Source organism: Emys orbicularis, chromosome 2 (genome assembly GCF_028017835.1).
Source record: "Emys orbicularis isolate rEmyOrb1 chromosome 2, rEmyOrb1.hap1, whole genome shotgun sequence".
Classification (NCBI taxonomy): domain Eukaryota; kingdom Metazoa; phylum Chordata; order Testudines; family Emydidae; genus Emys; species Emys orbicularis.
In genome coordinates, this window is record NC_088684.1 from 103,227,338 (window position 1) to 103,250,371 (window position 23,034).

Here is a 23,034-nt window from a genome sequence, read left to right on the forward strand (position 1 = left end):
GTGCATGGGCTGGAACAGGAAGCGTGGGAGGGCTGAGGGGAGGTGTGAGGGTGGAGGAGGGTGAGTCCTCCTGGCTCTGGATTGGCACGGGGGTTGCTGATAGGCAGCGTAGGGGATGCTAGCGTATAGCGGCGCGATTAGCTAGGCTGCTGTGGCGAGTTAGGAGCTGCGTACACGTGCAGCCCGGCGGGGCGGCAAGTTCCCTTCGGAAGAGGCAGCGCGCTGGAAGCGCCCTGCCGGAGCCAGGTGGCTGGAGAGCGCGCGGGAGGCAGCCGCGGAGGAGCCGGCTGGAGAGGAGGTGGAGGGAGCGGGGAGGGCCCAGGGAGGCTGCTGCGCTCTCAGGGAGAGCTGAGGTCCCCGCACACTCGCCCAGCGCTGCTCTCCGGCTCTGCCCTTTGGTGGCACAGCGCTGGGGGGACCCAAACCCCGCAGCCGTGGCGGAACTGCGAAGGAGACGGAGCTGGGCAGCGCCGCTGTGGGCGCATTTTACCACGAGGATCCCCCAGTAGCTCCCCTGCCAAGCCCCCTCCGCAAATCCCTGAGGCGGGTGCCTGCGTGTGTGAGCCAGCCCCGGCGGGCTGCATCCCGGGAGCCCCTACCACGCACTAGGCGCTGAGCCGGTGAGCAGCAGAGGCGAGATGCCACCCACCCTTCAGGCACCAGAAAGTTTCGCAGCTTCGTGAGCGCGGCGGCAAACTCCCCTCCACCCCCTTCTTCTGCTGGGCGCGTGGGGCTCCCTCGGTGCCTCCGCAGCAGCACGGGCTGTGGGCGTCTCTGGGGGCGAGGTGCGGGACCCGTGTGCAGGACAAGGGCGCTGTTTGTTCTCCTCCGTCCGTCCCAGCTGTTGCTGGGGGGCAGCCGCAGCAGCCATGGAGCCCGAGGCGATTGCGATTCTCTTCCTGAACCAGAGCGAAAGGCCCCCCCGGGGGGAATTCAACCTCTCGGGGGAGGAGCAGGACACCAAGGCCCTCTTCGGCATCGGCATCGAGAACTTCCTCACCCTGATCGTCTTCGGCGTGATCTTCGCCTTGGGGGTGCTGGGCAACTCGCTGGTGATCACGGTGCTGGCCAGGAGCAAGCCGGGCAAGCCCCGCAGCACCACCAACATCTTCATCCTCAACCTGAGCATCGCCGACCTGGCTTACCTGCTCTTCTGCATCCCCTTCCAGTCCACGGTCTACGTGCTGCCCACCTGGGTGCTGGGCGCCGTCATCTGCAAGTTCATCCACTACTTCTTCACCGTCTCCATGCTGGTCAGCATCTTCACCCTCTCCGCCATGTCGGTGGACCGCTACGTGGCCATTGTGCACTCCCGCCGCGCCTCCGTCCTGCGGGTCTCCCGCAACGCGCTGCTGGGCGTGGGGCTCATCTGGGCGCTCTCCATCGCCATGGCCTCGCCCGTCGCGCACCACCAGCGCCTCTTCCACCGGGACGCCAGCAACCAGACCTTCTGCTGGGCGCAGTGGCCCAACCCCCAGCACAAGAAGGTCTACGTGGTCTGCACCTTCGTCTTCGGCTACCTGCTGCCGCTGCTGCTCATCTCCTTCTGCTACGCCAAGGTGGGTACGAAGGGGAGGATGTCGGGGGTGCAGGGGATGGGTGTACGGGGTGCAGATACGAGGGGTATAGCTATAGGGGTGTGTATGTGGTAGTTACAGGGGCGTAGGTATAGGGCGGGTGAGTGTTTGGGGGTACAGTTACAGAGGTGGGGTGTAGCCATAGGGTGTGTGAGAGAGTTTGGGGTACAGTTACAGGGGTGGGCTTTAGCTGTAGGGTGTGTGTATGGGGTAGTTACAGGAATGGGATGCTGGTATAAAGTGTATATGTGTGTACGGGGCATAGTTACAGGGGTGAGTGTAGCTATAGTCGTAAAGATATAACGATGAGTGTGTAGAGGAAGGGGTATAGGCATAGGTATAGGATAGGGCGGGGTATAGGGTGTTAGCATTTGCAAAAGTGCGGGTAGATGGGTGGGCTACATGGTTTGTGTGTGGGTGCAGTAGCAGAGCGCTAGGGTATGAGGGTTAGTTTTGGGATGCGTGCATGGAAAGAGGGTACAGAGGTAAGGACATGGGAGGGGTTGAAGTTTCGGTGTGTGTAAGGGAGTGGGGGTAGACTCAAGTGTGGATGGAGTTACACGTGTGGATTTATAGGCTAGGAATGTCCAGTTGGAAGGTGTTTCGGGGAACATCACACCTGTGTGGGTCCGAGGGTGCAGCAGTAAACGGGGGAGGAGATATAGTATAGGCGGTTGTGGGCGTATCCTCTGGTAGGTTTCATTTTTTTTAGAAAAAACTTCTTTTTAAAATCTCCATTTCAGCTGCGATAAACACTCTGTGTTTTCCCGTAGTGCTGGGTGATGAGCCCCGAACTGGGCAAAGTGCAACAGTGTGCAAAGTTGTTAACATATAAAAAAATCAAATTGAAATGATTTAAAACATACTGCACTTAAACAAAACCCAGCCACATTATTACTGGGGTCCTGATGATCTGTACGATGCCTGTTCTACCACTTATTTCTTAACGTCCAGTTAAAAGACACTAAGAGCAACAGGCACGCTGCCCGCTCGTTAGGGAGCCTCATCCTGCATCAGCTGAAGTTAATGGGAGCTTTGCCGCTGACTTCAGGGGGCTCAGGATCACGCCTTTTGCTGCCAGAAAGCAATCGCTTGATGATGAGCAAGTTTCTGATGAAAGGGGCTTAACTGTGACACACTCACTCTCCCCCCTTCCCCGCTCAGGCAATGATCCATTTTCTGTACCAGTGTTTTCTGCAGCTTTGAAGGAAGCACCAGTTTAGACTGCTGTTCTCCAGAATCTAGAACAGGTTGAATACAGTCTGACTGGACAGTTCTTTTACTGAGATCTTGCAAACCTTTACTCGCTTCCTTAGTTCTTACTCACTCCAGTAAATTGCATTGAAGTTAATAGTTCTGCTCATGTGAGTAAAGTCTGCCGTCTTGCTGAGGGATCAGTTCCTCCAAAGCAAACATGTTTTGAGGGGGTTGGAGTGTCTAATTTATATAGTTTGTGTATAAATTCATTAATTGTGATGTGGAAAAAAGGGCTGATAGAGTGAAAACCTGCATTTTAAAACACTTTGAAATATGCTTGTATTCAAAAGACAAAGTTTCTAAATTACATGGCAAAAACAACATTTAAAATGACAGAGGTGTCAAAGTGGCAAAAAGGCAAAAAATTAAAATTAGTATCAGCCCTTAAAGGTTTATTTCTCTTTTCTCTGTGTGGTGGGTGGATTTCTCATTGTCTGTAATAGGAGTTACTGTGTGGACTGAGGGGGAAGTAACCAATACCATAGATTTGATCATCACCGTATTTAAATAAAGATAGTAACAGATATGGAGAAAGTGTTAATGGACATGCTCAGAAGATGCCTTTTTTAAACATTAATTTTTAATTAATAAGTATTAATAATTTTATAGCCAAAAGAGCCTCATTCACAATATTGAGTAACGGCCTCTAAACCCTTGTTTTTTTACATGAAAGAAGTTTTGTAAGTTAAACAAGTGTGAATGTTTTTTAAAATTATAAATTTTTACTTGTGGAATTTAAAAACAAAATTAAAAGGGATTGTTTTGTTAACAGACTTTATTGTAATATTAAAGTTAATATAATCACACCATTTTGATTACAAAAATAACTATTTACTATAAATATTAATATAAATAATTTGATTTTAAAAAAATCTTTAAATCTGAGTCCCTGAATGTCAAGTTTATGCCCAAAGCAAATCTTTTACGGTCAAGTTAAAATAGCCTGAAATAGGGGTTAACTACACTAATTAAATGAATGTTTAATTAACATTAAAATGTTGTCACAGCCAAGAAATCAAGGCAATTCAAAGTTACATCTGAAATCTCCTTCTTAATTCGCTACCAAGCTGTCCTTATTTCACCCTTGTTTTGGTTAGGAATTGAAGGGCTCTGAGATGACAGGCCTAATCCTGCTCCCGCTGAAGTCAGGATCCAGGTGTGAGTTGCTCACCACCCTCAACACTCATTCGTGGCAGTGAGAACTGAGTAAACTCAGCCCTTTGCGGGAGGCACTTGGAATCTGTCTGCAACATAAGGGCTCACTCCTACTGTCACTAAAGTCATTGACAAAACTCCACCTGCAGTATTTTGGCACATCTGGGTGAGCAGGGGGTAGGGTAGGTTAAGATTGGAATGGCAATAAATCAACGACAGAGTTTCAGCCTTAAATTTGTCAATGCCATGGCTGCGATAGTATATGTCCAGCAAAGGAGTCATCATGAAGCTCCATTCAGCAAATTAACATAGAATTCTATTGAAATAAACACAACCCATGACATCTTGGCTTCCCAGTACACACAGTGTGAAAGGAAAATTACTGTGTAATATAACAGGTACATCAATGGCAACATTTAGTTATAGAGCATATTACTAGGTCAGATCTGCAGCTAGTATAAATTGATGTAACTTCATTGATTTCTGTGGAGCTACATTGAATTACGCCAGCTGAGGATCTGTGAAATAATAATGATAAGGAAGCTTCAGTCTTCTCATAATGTAGTTTAAGACAAAGGGAATGCAGTTCTCTATTTGAATATATGGCATTTTCAGGACTGTTGTAAGGCAAGTTCTTGGTTTTTTTTATGCAAATTGTAATTTCCTTCGTTTTTTATGTATTTAAATGGCAGGCTAGCTGTATTCCCTCTGTCTTAAATTACATTATCAGAGAATTCACATCCTACTGGGAAGTACTAGCAAAAGGACAGCTCTTGCTGAGAGACAACAGCATCATTACAAATTACAGAAATACAGAAACAGTGATGAGTATTTCTAAAATCTATCCTCCTGCAAGCCCAGAGAAAACCAGAGCTGGCATTCGCATGCAATGAGATGTATAAGCAGTGATTAACTATTTAATAGTTCAGTAGTGAGTATTAAGTTAAGTGCATATTATTTGATGGATAGCTTGAAATGGCTCTTCGGTAAGTGTGATTTGTCATAAGATAACATATTTCTTTTATTATTTACATATTAGTTTATTGTATGTACTATTATGAGGTTACTATAGGATTACACATTAAAAAGTGCCAATTAAGGCCCAACGGCTCAAGCCTGCAAAGTGCCAAAGCTCATTTTGGGAGGTCCTGAGCATCTTCAGTTCCCATTTACCAAGGAAGTCAAAAGTGACTAGTGATTTTGGGTGACTCAGTTTTTGGGTGCCCAAGTTGAAAAAGCTTAAAGCTATCCTCTGAAAACCAGGACTCTTTCATGTTGGGCACACAAAAATCATGGCACCCAGAAACTGAGGTAACTACAATATTAGTCACTTTTGAAAATCTTGGTCATTGGCTTTGATGGGACTACTCATGTGGCAGGATATGGCCCTAAATGATTATTGTCCATTTATCCATTTCAAATATTAATAACTGCCCTATTTTTTACTTTTGCCTTTAGAAATACTAAGAGAAACCTGGCTCCATTATGTACTAATATCCTGAACATTCTGAACTGTGGACTGAAATCTTGTATCCCAAGTTTCAGCAGGAGGATGTTAATGGAAGAGGTATAATCCAGACCCACCAATAAAAATAAAAATAAATAAAATCTATAATAGTAGTAGTGACACAATACTAAGTAGAATGGAATGAAAGGCTGTGCTGTAGTAATTGGAGTTGGTCCCATTACCATGACTATGGCACTGCTGACAATGATATTTGAATGTAAATAAGATTTATTTGACAAATCGTGGTTCAGAATGCAATGTTTACATATATCAACATACAGGTCATTATTATTAGACAATTACCTTGTGTAATCTGCTCAGGGGCATTCTTTTAAATGGATCTTTCCAGGAGCTACCAATAATGAAAGTGTAACCAATGAAATGGCTGTAAGTAGCAAGAAATCAAATATGCTTTAAAACTGTGCAGTGTTTATGCTTGTATGTTGTTTGGTGGAAATATATATGCCAGAAAAGCAGCAGGGTCACTTAAACCATGTTCTCTCTCTCTCGCTCTCTTCCTCCCCCTCTCTCCTCCAATATGATTTCAGGAGGAGAGGGGGGGAAGAGAGAGAGAGAGAAAGGGAGGAGCCTGATCCAGCATAAAGGAGACATATACATGGGTTACATTCCAGCAATTTATATTATGCACTTTTTTTTGGTAACACAGTCAGTGATGGCTTGAAGACTCTTCTACCGCCATGGTCATAAAAGACCCTGCAAAACCACGGGTTAATCAGGAGAATTTATTCCATTTTATTCTTTCCTGAGAGCAAAATATGATCTGAAAAAACAGGTGTATGAAAGCTGGGAGCTTGAAAAGTTTAACATAAGGAATTGTTTTTCCAGATTTGAAGTCTTTTGACATAAATTCTTGTTAGAAAAGAGTATGGAGTACATTTTAAGCTAAGTGAGTGGGGATTTAGTTGTGTGAGTCAGCTATCTTCTCCAGGCTGCTTAAAAATATAAAAAGTGACCCTTCACTTCAGCTAGCTTTCTGAGCACAGATGGAGTATTACATCTTGGTACCAGGCTCACTTGGATGCATTCTGCATGTTACAGGCTTTTTCCCTAAAAATCCTGCAGTGGTACCAGCAGCTACAAATGCAGAAGTAGATGTTTTAAAAACTACTTGGGGTCAAATCCTGACTGGCATCTGGAAAACAGCATAATAGACCCCACCAAGCCCATATTTAGTGTATGCTGTAAGAATGGTTTTCACTTCTCTCTCACTGGCTCTTACTGTCTTCCAAAGTCAGCCACACATACACCACTCACTGCTCTCATCCCCTCATCCAGCTCCTACTCATAACTTGCTAGAAACTGCTTATTCTGTATATTACTCTGGCAGAAGCAGCCAGGATTTTCTCTTCCCTCCCTTTGCCCACGTGAGAGGAGGGAAGCAGGAGTCAGGAGAAGCAAGATCATTGCCCCAGGTTCTCTACAAGAACCCAGGAGTTCTTCTCATGGAAGTCTGGGAAAAGGGCTGTTCTTGCCCTCTGGTCTCCTTATACCATTGAGGTGGAGAGGTCTGGGGGTTCAGCCAAGGCCACAGTGGTTTGAGCATTGGCCTGCTAAATCCAGGGTTGTGAGTTCAATCCTTGTGGGGGCCATTTAGGGATCTGGGGCAAAAAATCTGTCTGGGGATTAGTCCTGCTTTGAGCAGGGGGTTGGACTAGATGATCTCCTGAGATCCCTTCCAACCCTGATATTCTATGATCAAAGGCCAATCTATGTGTCCCTTTCATCCTCTTCGTGGGTCCAAGTTTGTTTACTGACAGTTTGTGTCATGTCAGGAAGATGCAGAAGAATGGAGATTGAGATGTACCAAAAAGATGCAGGATTGAGTTGTTGGTATGTATATACTGCTGAACTAATATACTTCTAATGTATTTAACAGTTATAATACTTTTAGCCTTGGATTTACATAAAAATTGTCTTTAATTGATGTTTTCAGGTCTCAGGCAGTCTTTTAAAAGTGGAACATCTTTCCTCTTCCCCCACAAGTGACCATCATCATTCAGAAATATATCCTTTTTCTTTTTAACTCATTGGATACATTTTTCAGAACATATGATTAATACTGGATCAGATCTATGATCCATCTTATCTAATATCCTGTCGCTGAAAGTGACCAGAACCAGATGGTACAGAGTAAGGGGCAAAAGACACCACGATAGGCAGATATGGGATAATCTGCCCCCAGGGAAGTCTCTTTCTAACCTCTAAATTGAGATTGGTTTATAAACCCTGAAGCATGTGGTTTTCTATCCCTCCTAAAACTCTGTAAAAGTATGTACTGTTATGACTCTGAACAGTCTTGTTATCCATATAAATACCCAATCCCTCCTTTGATTTTGCTAAATTCTTGGTCTTCATGACATCCGGTGGCAATGAGTTCCATAGTCTAATTGCGTATTTGAATTTGTCACCTTTCCATTTTATTGAATGTTTCTTTTTTTTGTATTATACAGAATACTTCTCCATAAACATTTGCATGGCAATTTTTTTTCTTCAGATCCTGGCCTACAAATACTCTTAATTTCAGAGTGAACGATGGTTGCAGCCAAAATATGTTCCTGCTACACTACCCAAAATTCTTGTGCACAGACTATCAAGGTTCTGTTACAATTTCGAAGCTGCTCTTCAATGACAAATCAATTCTGTTGCCAGAATAAAAAACTGACCTACTACAGTTACATAACAAGTCATGGCAAGTCTTGCATAAAGGTCATATTTCACTTGTGACACGTTTTTGTATAAATTAATTAAAAAACATTTTTAGGTTCCTTCTTCAAAATCAGACAGCTCCAAGGGGTGATTATTTTAACCAAATATCCAGCTGATGAATGCAAATTACGCAGAAGACTAAAGAAAGTTACGGTTCAAAATATACATTTTTTTATTTTATGTGCAGAGAAGGTCATCCTAAATTCACAAACATAGACATTCTTATGGAAGGAAAATGATTGCCAGTTACAAATTATTGTAGAACAGGTTTATGTTTATTGGCAGATTGGGTTCACTGCCATGCATATTTTGTTATGTGATGCATCTGTTTTTTATATTAGAATTAAATAACTTATGTGCTTCATATTTGTTGATTCCCACAGGTGCAGATTAGATATTACAGATTACACTTTTGAAATGTGTAGACTGGATACATCAACATTTGCAAGCAATATTGGACAGCATAATTTTGAAAAATATGTCCTTTAATTTTAAAAGCAGTTTAATGTACACCTTGCATTTATCTTTTTCAGGTCCTTAATCATCTGCATAAAAAGCTGAGAAACATGTCAAAGAAGTCAAAAGCATCCAAGAAAAAGGTAGATTGCTTTCCTTACCAAGCATGCTAACTTCTCAATGTAATGTTGATTATTACCAAAGGTGTAACAAAGAGATGGACTTGAATCTAAATACACTTGAACATTGAGGGTTTAAAATCCAAACCTGAAACCAGATTTGAATTTTGCATTTGGCCCCTAGTCTCTACAATGGGCTAAGCCACTATTCTAGATCTTTATACCTTGAACTTTTGAGGATGTGAAAACCAGATCCAGAGCCAGTCCTTGTGACTCAGACGTATTTCTAGTATAAAAGTACTTTTCAGTTCTCCTGTGTGTTTTCCCTTTCTTGTGAATTTTTTCTGCTAATGTAATTTTTGATGTAATACGAAGAATTTCTGATTTTTAAGATAAACCTTCTAAATAAGGTTTATTGTACTTCCTGATCCTCTTTTAAAACTTTGCCATCATGAAAACTGTTTTTATTCTCTGCTGTTCAGGGCTTAAATTAAACACCCATTACTAATACTGCAATAGGATTTGGAAAAGATCTTTAAATCACAAAGCTAATATTGTTCTTTAGGACTGTATAGAAGGGTCTGTATCATAGTGAATTTATCTGGTAATACAGCATATAGAGTTCTAATTTTGAGCAGACTTGGCACCAGGAGGCATATAGAGTTCTAATTTTGAGCAGACTTGAAACCAGGAGTTTCTTGCCCAACTTCTATATTTATGAACAATGGAGTCAAATAAATCTTTAGGGCACAGCTATGCAGTCTAGGGTTACAAACTTTCTACTTGCACAAAACCGAACACCGTTGTCCCACCCCTACCCCGCCTCTCCTCCGAGGCCCCACCCCCTGCTCACCCCCTCCCTCTGTTGCTCGCTCTCCCCACCCTCACTCACTCGCTTATTTTCACCAGGCCGGCTCAGGGGGCTGGGGTTTGGGAGGGGGTGAGGGCTCTGGCTAGGGGTGCAGACTCTGGGGTGGGGCCAGAAATAAGGAGTTCAGAGTGTGGGAGGGGGCTCCAGGCTGAGGCAGTGGGTTGGGATACAAGGGGGGTGACAGCTCCGGCTGAGGGTGTGGGCTGTGGGGTGGGGCCAGGGAGGAGGGGATTGGGGTGCAGGAGAGGGCTCCGGGCTAGGGGGTGGAGCCAAGGGGTTCAGAGTATGGGAGGGGGCTCTGGACTGAGGCAGGGGGTTGGTATGTGGGAGGAGGTACGAGCTCTGGACTCGGGGGTGTGGGTTCCGGGCTGGGGCCTGAAATGAGGGGTTCAGGGTGTGGGAGGGTGCTCCGGGCTGGGGCAGGGAGTTGGGGTGTGTGTGGGGGTGAGGGCTCTGGCTGGGGGCGCAGACTCTGGGGTGGGGTTGGGGGTGCAGGAGGGTACTCTGGGCTGGGACTGAGGGGTTTGGAGGGCAGGAGGGGGATCAGGGCTGGGGCAGGGGGTTGGGGTGCGGGTGTGTGTGTGAGGGCTCTGGCTGGGGATGCAGACTCTGGGGTGGGGCTGAGGATGAGGCGTTTGGGGTGTAGGAGAGTGCTTCAGGCTGGGACCGAGAGGTTTGGAGGGTGGGAGGGGGATCAGGGCTGGGGCAGGGGGTTGGGACACGGGGGGGAGTGAGGGCTCTGGCTGGGGGTGTGGGCTCTGGGGTGGGGCTGAGGATGAGAGTTTTGGGGTGAAAGAGGGTGCTCCGGTCTGGGACTGAGGGCTTTGGAAGGCGAGAGGGGGATTGGGGCTGGGGGAGGGAGTTGGGGCCCGGGAGGGGGTCAGGGGTGCAGTGGAAGCAGCAGCATGTCCCTTCTCCGGCTCCTACATGGAGGGGCAGCCAGGCAGCTCTGCGTGCTGCCTTATCCGCAGGCACCACCCCCACAGCTCTCATTGGCCACAATTCCCTGCCAATGGGAGTTGCGGGAGTCGTGCTTGAGGCGGGGGTAGCGTGCAGAGCCCCCTGGCTGCCCATACGCATAGGAGCCAGAGGGTGGACATGCCGGCTGCTTCCCAGGGGCCGTGCAGCACAGAGGCTAGCAGAGAGCCTGCCAGCCCTGCTGCACGGCGCTGCCAACCAGAGAGTCAACGTCCCAGTCAGCGGTGCTGACCGGAGCCGCCAGGATCCCTTTTCGACCAGGTGTTCCAGTTGAAAACCAGACACCTGGTCATTCTAGTGCAGTCTGAGCTGATGGATATAATCATATGCCCATGCAGAATCTCACTGAAGTAAATGGAGATCCACATGCATGCAGGGCATTGCCTGTGCAGACTGGATTGGATCAGGCCCTAATTTAGACAGTATTTATACAATCCCTAATTTCTGATAGAAACACTAGTCAAGATTTTTTTTTAGAGGCACAGTCTTAAAAGGATTAGGCATTAAATCTCTGATTAAGCAAGATACTTAAGTACTTTGTGGAATTGGGACCAATGATATAACTACTAAAGGTTCAGAAAGTCGCCAACTTTTGTGATTTTTATTGCGCGTCTTGTGACTTTTGGTGTTTTTAAAGCTTCAGCTCTTGGAGTCATGTGGTTATATGAAAATCTGAGCTTTAATTTAACAATAAAAAAGTGTACCCTTATGTACCTTAAGGGCTCAAAAACCAGAAGGCAAACAAAATTAACCAAAATAGCACTGTTTGAAAAATATAATTGTTTTAAATCAATCTCTTGAGTTTTTGGGGCCCAACTAATGACAGTTGAATGCTTGGGGTTGGCAATACAATTTTACATAGTATATATTTTTTCTGTAAGGCTACTTTAAATTATTATTTCTTCTAAATAACAAGAACTCTTGCTCATTTTCATTCTGCATTTAGGGCCTAAACCTATGTTTCGCACCTTATTCAAACCAATGGGAGTTTTGCCTGATTAAGGACTTCAGAAGTGGATTTTTAAATTAGACTTTCATATATAAGAAAAAAGTTAAATGCAAAATAAATGTTTGCCAGAATACTATTTTTGTATATTTATTGATCACACACAAAACATTAGCATTAATATATTAGAATTAGCGTATTTCCTGAAATTATATTTCAGGTAGTTTTATTTATTTATTTATGTGTAATGTTAAGAGTCATCCCATTAAATAAACAAGAGCAGCCCTGTAGCGTTTCCTTGGTTGCAGATTATACCGATAATGTTGTAAAGGTAAACTTTGGAATTAGGCTTGAGAGGGATAATGGAATAAAACAGATGTGCGAGGATTGTCAAACCATTACGCACCCTTATGCATCCCGCAGGTACCACGTATCTTAAGCATGATAGATTTAAGAGACACAGGGACAAAATCTGCCCTAAATTCTATGCCATCCAACTAAAATTGGGGGGGAGGGAGGGGGTTGCTTGGGTGTAAATAAGGACAGAGACAAATTTCTCTTAGTAAGTTGAGCAGGTATACAATTATCCATATTATTCTGCTTTGGATCAAAATGTTAACATAATGAAAGGGGTACGGCACTTTGCTTTCTTTATGTCATAGCTGTAGGAAAAAAAGAAATTTCTGAAAAAAAAATCTGTAGGTTTATTTTCCTTTTTGTTTCCTTCTGAAAATGTGTGTGTGATAAACACAGTATTTCAGTTCCCAGTGGGAATCTTTACTAAATTGAAGGGTCCTATTTGTAATCCTTTATTAAGACAGATCTTTTATTAGGCAGATTCTGTGCTGTTGTAAATTAGCACACTTTTATTGATATCAGCAGAGTTTTATTGATTTGCATCAGCTGAGGACCTGGCTCATTATTTGCAAATATTTCAAAATTTTGCAAAAATTTCCTTGCTCTGTCTTGTCCTTCCTATCCCCTACTACTGCCCCTAGAAACAGACTTGGGAGAGGTGTCCTCTTGCTGTCCACTCCCCTTCACAAACATATTTTATTTTTTAAACAGAGGGACAGATCCTCAGCTGTGAAAATTGTCAGATACAGTGACATACTCTATGACAGCAGTTCTCAAACTGTGGGTCGGGACCCCAAAGTGGGTCACAACCCAATTTTAAAGGGGTCGCCAGGGCTGGCTTAGACTTGCTGGAGCCCAGGGCTGAAGCCTGAGCCTCACCGCCTGGGGCTAAAGCTGAAGCCCGAGAGCTTGAGCCCTGGGCAGCGGGGCTCAGGTTACAGGCCCCTTGCCTGGGGCTGAAGCCCTAGGGCTTGGCCCCTCCTCCCAGGCAGCAGTGCTTGGGTGGGCTCAGACTTCGGTGCCCCCTCTTGCGGTTGTGTAGTAATTTTTGTTGTCAGAAGGGGGTCGTGGTGCAATGAAGTTTGAGAACCCCTGCTCTACAACAATTTACACCAGCTGAGGATCTGCCCCAGAGACTACAGGTTGCCTGAATCTTGTTCACTACCTACTCTAGAATCAAACACATGGGTTATTTCATGCTAGTTTTTATATTTATCCATAACATAATCCCACTGTAGCCAGTGAAGTTACACAAGAGATGGATCTGGCTTTAGGCTTGAAGGAACTCATTTAGGGCACAATGGGAGAGTGTGTGCAGAGGTAAGACAAGTCTAGGATAGAGTGCTGTGGAGTATGACAGGTGGGAAGATCACTAAATAGAATCATAGAAGTGTAGGACTGGAAGGGACCTCAGTAGGTCATCTAGTCCAGTTCCCTGCACTCAAGGCAGGACTAAGCAATAACTAGATGAGTGGTTTTCAACCTGTGGTCCGTGGACCCCTGGGAGTCTGCAAACTATGTCTAAGGGATCTATGAAAGGTTGTCATTACCATAGAACAGTGGTTTTCAACGTGTGGTCTACAGACCTCTGGGGAGGTCGATGGACTATGTCTAAGGTTTCAAAAGGGGTCTACCATTCAAAATTTTTTAGGCATCCACAAATGAAAAAAGGTTGAAAACCACAGAACTAGACCATAATCTGTTCTTAAAAACCTCCAGTGATGGAGATTCTAAAACCTTCCTAAACAATTTGTTCCAGTGCTTAACTACCCTGACAGGAATTTTTCCCTAATGTTCATCTAAACATCCCTTACTACAATTTAAGCCCATTGCTTCTTGTCCTATACTCAGAGGTTAAGGAGAACAATTTTTCACCCTCCTCTTCATAATAACCTTTTAAGAAAACTTATTATGTTCCCCATCAATCTTCTCTTCGCCAGACTAACAAACCCAATTTTTTCAATCTTCCTTCGTAGGTCATATTTTCTAGACCGTTAATCATTTTTGTTGTTCTCCTCTGGACTTTGTCCAGTTTGTCCACATCTTTCCTGAAGTCTGGTGTCCAGAACTGGATACAGTACTCCAGTTGAGGCCTTATCAGCGTGAAGTAGAGTGGAAGAATTACTCCTCGTGTCTTGCTTACAACACTCCTACTGGGGTTTGCTTTTTTTGCAACAGTGTTACACTATTGACTCATATGTAGCTTGCGATCCACTGTAAATCCCAGATCCCTTTCCATATTACTCCTTCCTAGGCAGTCATTTCCCATTTTGTATGTGTGCAATTGATTGTTCCTTCCTAAATGGAGTACTTCGCATCTGTCCTTGTTGAATGTCATTCTCCTTTACTTCAGACCAGTTTTCCAGTTTGTCTTGATCACTTTGAATTTTAATCCTATTCTCTAAAGTACTTGCAACCCTTCCCATTTTGGTATAATCTGAAAACTTTATAAGTTTACTCTCTATGCCATTCTCTAAATCATTTGAGAAGATATTGAACAGAACCGAACCCAAGATCTATCCCTGCGGGACCCCACTCAATATTCCCTTCCACGTTGACTGTGAATCATTTATAACAAGCCTCTGGGAACCAATTATGCACCCACCTTATAGTAGCTCCTTCTAGGCTATATTTCCCTAGTTGGTTTATGAGGTGGTCATGTGAGACATTATCAAAAGCCTTACTAAAGACAAGATATACCACATCAACCGCTTCTCCCTATCCACAAAGTTTGTTACCCTGTCAAAGAAAGTGATTAGGTTGGTTATATGTGATTTGGCCTTGACAAATTCATGTTGGCTGTTACTTACACCTTATTATCTTCTAGGTATTTACAGATTGATTTCTTGATAATTTGCTGTATTATATTACTGGTCTGTAATTCCCCAGGATGTCCTTATTCCCCTTTTTTATAGATTGGCATTATATTTGCCCTCTTCCAGTCCTCTGGAATCTCTCCTGTCTTCCTTGAATTTTCAAAGATAATCGCTAATGACTCAGATATCTCCTCAGTCAGCTCAGTCAGTATTCTAGGATGTATTTCAACAGGAGTTGCCAACTTGAAGACATCTAATTTGTATAAGTAAATTTTAACTTGTTTTTCCCTATTCTACCTCATTTTCACAGGCATTCACTATGTCAGATGTCTGATTGCTACTAACCTTTTTGGTGAAAAGTAAAACAAAAAAAGGCATTTAGCACTTTTGCCATTTCCACATTTTCTGTTATTGTCTTTCCCCCCTTACTGAGTAATGGGCCTACCCTGTCCTTGGTCTTCCTCTTGCTTCTAATGTATTTCTAGAATGTTTTCTTGTTACCCTTCATCAGGGCCGGCTCTAGGATTTTTGCCGCCCAAAGCAAAAACAATTTTGGCCGCCCCCCCCCCCCCGTTTTTTAATTACCCCCACCCCTGGCCCCGCCTCAACTCCGCCCCTTCCCCAAATCCCCAGCCCTGCCTCCTCCCCCCAGGCTCTCAAGCCTGGGAGGGGGAGCAGCAGCGCGCGAAACAAGTGTTTCGCGCGCCGCAGCCGCTCGGGATCTCCCCCTCCCTCCCAGCTTTGAGAGCCTGGGAGGGAGGGGGAGACTCCGAGTGGCCGCGGCGTGGGCGCCGCTTCTCCCCCTCCCTCCCAGGCTCTCAAGCCTGGGAGGGAGGGCGAGTAGCGGCGCGCGAGCAGCAGCGGAGGTGAGCTAGGGCGGCCGGCGCACATTTTTAGGGGCGGCATTCTGGCGCCGGCCAAGCCACCCCTAAAAATGTGCCGCCCCAAGCACCAGCTTGTTTTGCTGGTGCCTAGAGCCGGCCCTGCCCTTCATGTCTCTAGCTAGTTAATCTCATTTTGTGCCTTGGCCTTTCTAAGTTTGTCCCTACATGCTTGTGTTGTTTTTTAATAGTCATCCTTCATAATTTGACCTTGTTTCCACTTTTTACAGGACTCTTTTTTGAGTTTCAGATCATTGAAGATCTTCTGTTTCTTCTTATTTCCCCCAGCTACTCCATCGTCACTTGTGGATGTGAAAGAGTTTTCCTTTTGGCATGGGAAGGTTCATCTTTAGCAGACCATCTGCTCTGTTGATTAGGTGACCCTGATGTGGATGGTTTCCTGGAGCTTTTGTATCTCCAAAGGCAATGGATATTATTTGATGGATTGGGCCCATTGAAATAAGAATCTAGGTGTGGATGATTGTGTTAGTGAGGTTAAGAATGAAGGTGAAGTTCTACTGCTGCTCAGGGAAGCTACTCAGAGGCAGAGCTGAATACATTTCCTATACCAGCCAAATTCTGTTTGCAGCTAAAGGGAATTAAATCTAATGCTAACATTTCTCTTGAGTGAGAACTAATTAGCACAATCTCCCATGCAGAACATTTTTATCCATTGTCACTGAAATGGAAATGATTTTCATGAGCAGTCCAAACTTCTCTTAAGGAGATGAGATTGATTTCTTACCGGCCTGAGCTAAAAATGTATTGTTCAGAGTAAGTGGCTGCACCAGTCATTACAGGTAAATAGAACCCAAATTCAAGAACCTAGCAAAATATCTAGACCTCATGTACACTGATGTGTACCGTTTCATGGCTCTGTGTTATAACATAGTTTAGTGTTGCTTGAGTAGATGGGACTAGGCTCTATGCCCAGGGATATAAGATAGCTCTGTAACATGGTTTGATTCCATCTACACAGGCAAGATCAAACCATGTTGTAAAAGTGACAAGACCCTATTTATGTAATAACAGTGAATGACAAATTTGGTAGTTCAGATGGGGCTTACGTCTCTCAGCAATGAACTAATTGAAAGAAATAGTAGCTGGAAACTTAATAGATGTTAATTTGTCAAACAATTGCAAAACAACAAGTATTTTCCTAAAGAAATAACTGAAACTTAAAGAAAGCCCCGACAATGATTTTTCCAAGCCACGGTTGCATTCCATTATCCTAGAAGCCTAACATTTCTCTATTTATATCCTAGTACTCCCCATTGACAGAGTCTATCATTGGAGATGGATGGCATCTCCTTATGAAAATAAGGACAATGAAGTCAGGTAGCACTAGTGGGTCTAGTCTGTTCTGCTCAATTCGTTAGTTTTGTCTAAAATACTGTTTTTGTTGGTGAGCTTGGGTTTCCAGATTATCAAAAGCATATATTAGCCCCCTCCTCCCAATTTAGGTTTAATACATATATTGTGGTCAGTTTTCATTGCTGGGCACCAGGGTGTACTCCCATGATTTCCACCAACATTAATGGGATTTGTATGGCTAATGGACAGATTTGCAAAAGACCTCTGGTCCCCATTTAGGCACTTAAATTAAGTGGCCAGCTGGATGCTGAGCACTTTTGAAAATGTGGCAACTGAATTTAGGTGGAGGTCTTTTGAAAGTCTTTATGCAATACACAGAAAACATAGCCTATTAGATTTAAAGTTATGGCATTTCCCAAGGGCTTTCATCACCACTGCATTACACCAGTTTTGTGTCAGTGGAACGCCATTGCAACTCAGTCAGAGGTGAAAGAAAGCCGGTACGCCCTGGTATGGTGTACCGGCAAGAGCCGGTTTGCGGTACCGGGGCGGCCCGGCTTCCCCAGGGGGCAATTTAAAGGGCCTGGGGCTCCCAGCAGGGGTTGGAGCCCCAGGCCCTTTAAATAGCCACGGGAGCCCTGCTGCTTCCCCAGGGCTCCTGCGGCTATTTACAGGGCCAGGGCAGTAGAAGCAGGGGAGCCCCGGGACCTTTAAATAGCCCCTGGAGCCCTGGGCTGCTGCTGCTACCCCGGTGGGGGGGGGGCACTTACCTTACAGGGTGGGCTGGTTCTGACTCCCTCAGCCATGCTCCTTCCGCCCTAGGCCCCACCCCTTCCGGGGGCCAAAGCTGGCCCCAGCGTACCGGTAAGTCACTGGACTTACTTTCACTCCTGAACTCAGTGGAGTTCCACTGACATAAAACTGGACTAACAGAGTAGTTAATCAGAGCCTTAATCTTTACATACTGCTCCCTGCCATTTGAATTCACACAGTCCGTGCAATGGGAACCTCATGTTTATCAAGTGAAGTTTGAGGGCCTGTGTTCTTCTTGACCTAATCCAATTATATGAAATATAATACATATGGCTGATAAACTGAAATAGTTTAGAAATGTGTTTTTTCCTAATATTTTTGTATCCCTAAATAATGGTTTTGAAGCACGTTGTTTGAAACTGTTTGCTCAAGTGTTAATAAATCATCCATGTTTCTCTTTTCCTGCCTTAGACAGCCCAGACTGTGCTGGTGGTGGTGGTGGTTTTTGGCATATCTTGGCTGCCACATCATGTGATCCACCTCTGGGCTGAATTTGGAGTTTTCCCACTGACTCAAGCTTCATTTCTCTTCAGAGTAACAGCGCACTGCCTGGCTTACAGCAATTCTTCTGTAAATCCTATTATATACGCATTCCTCTCTGAAAATTTTAGGAAGGCCTACAAACAAGTCTTCAAATGCCAGATAGATAATGAATCACCTCTGAATGATGTTAAAGAAAGTAAAAGTCCGATAGATACAGCACCGTCTACCAATTGTACTCATGTGTGAGCAACAATTAAAAAAAAATCCTGTCATGTTGGGTTTTCATATGTGTGGACTAGACGTCTAGAAAAGCACAATGAGCTCCTAAAAAGAGCTTCAGCTTCAGCTTTAGCTTGATAATTGGTAGAACTAAAAAATTCAGTTTCCTTACATTTACCAGATAACTGTGGCCATTCTTAATATTAGACATCTTTGTCTAGCATGGTTCAAATGAAGATCTGTCCTTTGAAAGATGTTCCAGAAAAAGTGGGTAGTGGTATGTCAGTACTAGCCCTCTTATTCATTTAGTAGGAAAACTAATAACTTGCTATTTATAAATATTAACATACAGCATATTCCAATTGCGCCTATAACACAAATATGTTAACATAGAATGCAATTGTACAATTCCTAATCCAGTTCTATAACGTCAAACTTTATTCTATAAATTGTGTGTGTGTGTGGGGGGGAATTAGCTCTCACCTCAAAGAAAGGTAATTAATGGTGCAGTACTATGATTTCAAAAGGAATGGTTAGAGTTCAAAGATAATTAAAACTTCAGTCATCTCTTCAAGGTTGGTTCTGACAACGGTTTTGTTTGTTTTTAAGCAAATGTTGAACAGAAATAATTTTCATATGCTGAAGTAATTACTTAGAGAAGAAATGCTAAACTAACTATATAACTGTAGAATTTACACCATGTTATTGAGGTACTGAGGTTGTACTTTGTGTGCCTAGCCTGGCTGCATATACAAAACAATGGTTACACCTTTATAAAATTTTGCTTAAGGCACTCACATAATTGTGGCATAACATAGGTTGATGTAGTCAAAGTGGGAAGGGTTTGTTTCAGGCCTCTGTGTGTATATATATATATATATATATATATATATATATATTATGCCATTTCTAGTTATTGATATATTTCTAAATATATTTCAGCTTAAACATTAATTTATGGATATGTTCATACACACACACATTGCTATTCTTTGAAGGAAGCTTTAAATGGGGGTTGAAATTGTTGACATTAGCATTCCAACGGTTCTATTAGAGTCTTAATATCAGACAGCTTAATAGCTTTAAGTTGGAAAAAAATACAGTTAGTATTTTTAAGACAAATTAAATGGTCCAATCCTGTAGACATTTAACTAACTTGAGTAGTTCCACTTTGTTCCAGATCCTCAGCTAGTGTAAAGTGGTGTACCTCCATTGTCCTTAATACAGGTACATCAGTATATACCAGCTGACATTCTGACCTTCTAAGTTTAAATTTGATCCAGCTCCCACTGAAGTCAACGAGAGTATTTCCATTGACGTTAGTAGGAGTTGGGGTGGATCCATATTACATGCATGATTTTTTACATTTTTCTCCAGTTAATGCTGAGCCACATTCCTCTTCCTCCTGAGACTTACTGTTTACAACAGGGCAGGTGTAAGTATCTTTTTGTTCTTAGTGGAAGATGGTTGTGACAAAGTCAGTGAAATTCCAAGCTACAGAGAAATTTACTATGGCTTAATTCACACAAAAATGTCCGCATTTACACACCAATTCATTCACTTAGACATAGTAGAGAAAACATCTTCCCAGAAAATAGTACTGCATATATAGAACTATTGTTTATTTATTCACTTTTTCCTGTATGTGAATGGCTTACTCTGTTACATATCCCTGAGTACACATAAAATGGCATAGTGCTATTTTCCCACATGCAAAGTACATTATCAGAGTCAAATTAATTAATAGGTAGCATGTTTAAAAAGGACTAGGTAAATTCATAGAGGATAGGTCCATCAATGGCTATTAGCCAGGATGGGCATGGATGGTGTCCCTAGCGTCTGTTTGCCAGAAGCTGGGAATGGGCAACAAGGAATGGATCACTTGATGATTCCTGTTCTGTTCATTCACTCTGGGGCACCTGGCATTGGCCACTGTCGGAAGACAGGATACTGGGCTAGATGGACCTTTGGTCTGACCCAGTATGGCCGTTCTTATGTTCTTAAATTAGAAAATGCTGAATGTAGTTTGGGAGACAGCTCTTTCAGGGGCTAGTCTAAGACTGTGGACTGAATTTCCACAGGAACTAGGGGCAACCAAAAATCTCACCACCTATTGCATGGCATACATTGTTGACCTGCCTTCTCTAACATGGTATACACAGCAACATATATACATAAATGAAATATATATGTTTTAAAAACCTACCAAAAGACTCCACTGCAAACATAATTCTTTCTCTGGGGAGAGTATGAGAGAGGGAACAAATATCATGTGATGGGTATTAGTCATGTACTACTGGAAGGGGCTTACATACTATGGTGAAGAGGGGTGGTATAAGAACCCATAGAGAATAGAATGGAGAGATCTTGCAGCATTTCTATAAAGATATAAAGTTATTTTGAGCAGTGGTGCTGAAAGGGTGCTCTGGGATGGGGCAGGGGGTTGGGGCAAGGGGGAGTGAGGGCTCCAGGAGGGAGATTGGTTGGGGGAGGGGACACTGGTCTGGGGCACGGGGTGCAGGAGAGGGTTCAGGGTGTGGGTCCTGGTGATGCTTACTGCGACTCCCAGGAAGCAGCCATCAGGTCCCTGCAGTCCCTAGACACATGGTCAGTCAGGGAGGCTCCATGCGCTGCCCTCGTTGCCCGCAGGCACCACCCCCGCAGCTCCCATTGGTCATGATTCCCAGCCAATGGGAGCTGCGAAGCTGGCCCTTGGGGCAGGGGCAGCGCATGGAGCCTCCCTGGCCCCCCATGTGTCTAGGGGCTGCAGGGACATAACAGCCCCTTCTGGAAGCCGCGCAGAGCTAGGGCAAGTGGGGAGCCTGCCTTAGTCCCGGGCCCCCGCTGCGCTGCCGACCTGACTTTAATGGCTTGGTCAGCAGTGCTGACTGGAGCCACCGGGGTCCCTTTTCAACCGGGTGTTCCAGTCGTAAACCGGACGCCTGGCAAACCTAGGCCAAATTGAGGCCCTAAGTGCTTTCACCTGGGATGGATAGACATTAATGCTTTAAAAGCAGTATTAATGTGTGCTTGTATTATGGGACATTGTACCCTACAGATCCTGTTTGGCTGCAGGTCTTGGGGACTTGCACATGCACAACCAGAGACCTGAATTTAAATACCCACTGAAGTCAAAGGAAAGACACCCATGGACTTCAGTGGGCATTGGATTGGGCTGGATTCTGCCAATCTTACTTTAGATGAGTAGTACTTACTCATGTGAGTCATGTGTATTTTGTCAACAAATGGTTCCTGTTTAGGCTCTTTCACACTGACTATCTCTCAAAAAGTTTAGAATTAAAGTGCACATTTAAAATATTCAAAACATAATTTTAATGTGATACATTGTTTTAGTACTAGGAGCTAGCCAAGTCCGCTTTAAAATTGAATAAGGACAAGATCATGATTTCCATATTTGTCTATACGGAGTGGATGGAAGGAGAGGAAAGTCCACTTCATGGGCCTATATTTTGTCAGTGAGAAAGAGGCTGAGGCAAAATGGCGTATAGCGAGGTAAAAGCTGTGCAGCTTCTCCTGCTCACGTGAGAGTTGCTCTCTCCTGCAGAATTCCAAAGTCCTCTAGAAAGAGGCTCGCTCTTCCAGATCTCACATGGAAGGGAGGCTGCTGATGGTTTCTAGCCAAATATTTTCACATTAGGGAATTTCTTTTTTCTCTTTTTCTCTTTAAAAAATAATCTGAAATTTTATTAGAAAACACTGCGCTAAGAGAGCTTTGATTTTTTTAAGGTTTCTCATTCAACCTTAGCTCTGCAAATTTGTGTGTATGCATTATTAAACCAGGATTTATTTGCGTGATCACATACTCTCTAAAGTAATACAATGCATCATAAATTGTTCTACATGTTAGGTACACATCTGTAGCATCTTTAAAACTGTGCACTACTATGTATATGCCAAACAATCCATAAGTCATTTATCTGAAAATCAGAAAGTAAACTATTCTTATAAAATCATACTACACAATAAGTGCAACTGCACTATATTACAATAAAATCTTGCTGGCATATCGATGCCACCTACATATTCAGCTACGTTAGCTTCAAAGCCAATTGCCTCATCTCCTGGATTGCACCTGAGGAATGCAGTTCTTCTGGTTAAGAAAATGGATAATACATGGCTGCTGATAAATTATTAAAATACATACATAAAAGTCTAAGTCAAAAGTCTAAGTCAATACAAACATACTGGCCCTTTGACAGTGAAAATAGTATAAATATTCAAGAAAGAAATATGAGAAAATGCTGTATCCGTTTATCTCAAGGAGGAGGAAAAAATGGAAAATTATAATGGATTATTTGAGAAATAATGTGATAAGGTAAACAGCAACTGCATTGGAATGCATATGCAAAAGAGGACAGAGTCAAGCTGGTGTGGGAGTCACACTTAACATTGCTATTTCCTGACTTTCAAGTGCTTAACTGTGCCATCTCAACAGTCTCTTAATATAGGGTTTTTTATTGTGGAATATGTTGTGGCTTTGGTAGAGGAGTTATTTTCAATACTTTAACAGTGGTTTTCATGCTATACTCTAGCTTAA

The 23,034-nt window shown here is 43.6% G+C and overlaps 1 protein-coding gene across 1 annotated transcript; it reads left to right on the forward strand.

The window, feature by feature from the left end:
• The first annotated feature begins 869 nt into the window (after positions 1–869).
• Positions 870–18,503, forward strand: GALR1 (galanin receptor 1). Its single transcript, XM_065400145.1, has 3 exons — positions 870–1,559; positions 8,757–8,822; positions 18,186–18,503. Exons 1-3 carry the CDS (start codon positions 870–872, stop codon positions 18,501–18,503), a joined length of 1,074 nt encoding a protein of 357 aa, XP_065256217.1.
• The last annotated feature ends 4,531 nt before the right edge of the window (positions 18,504–23,034 follow it).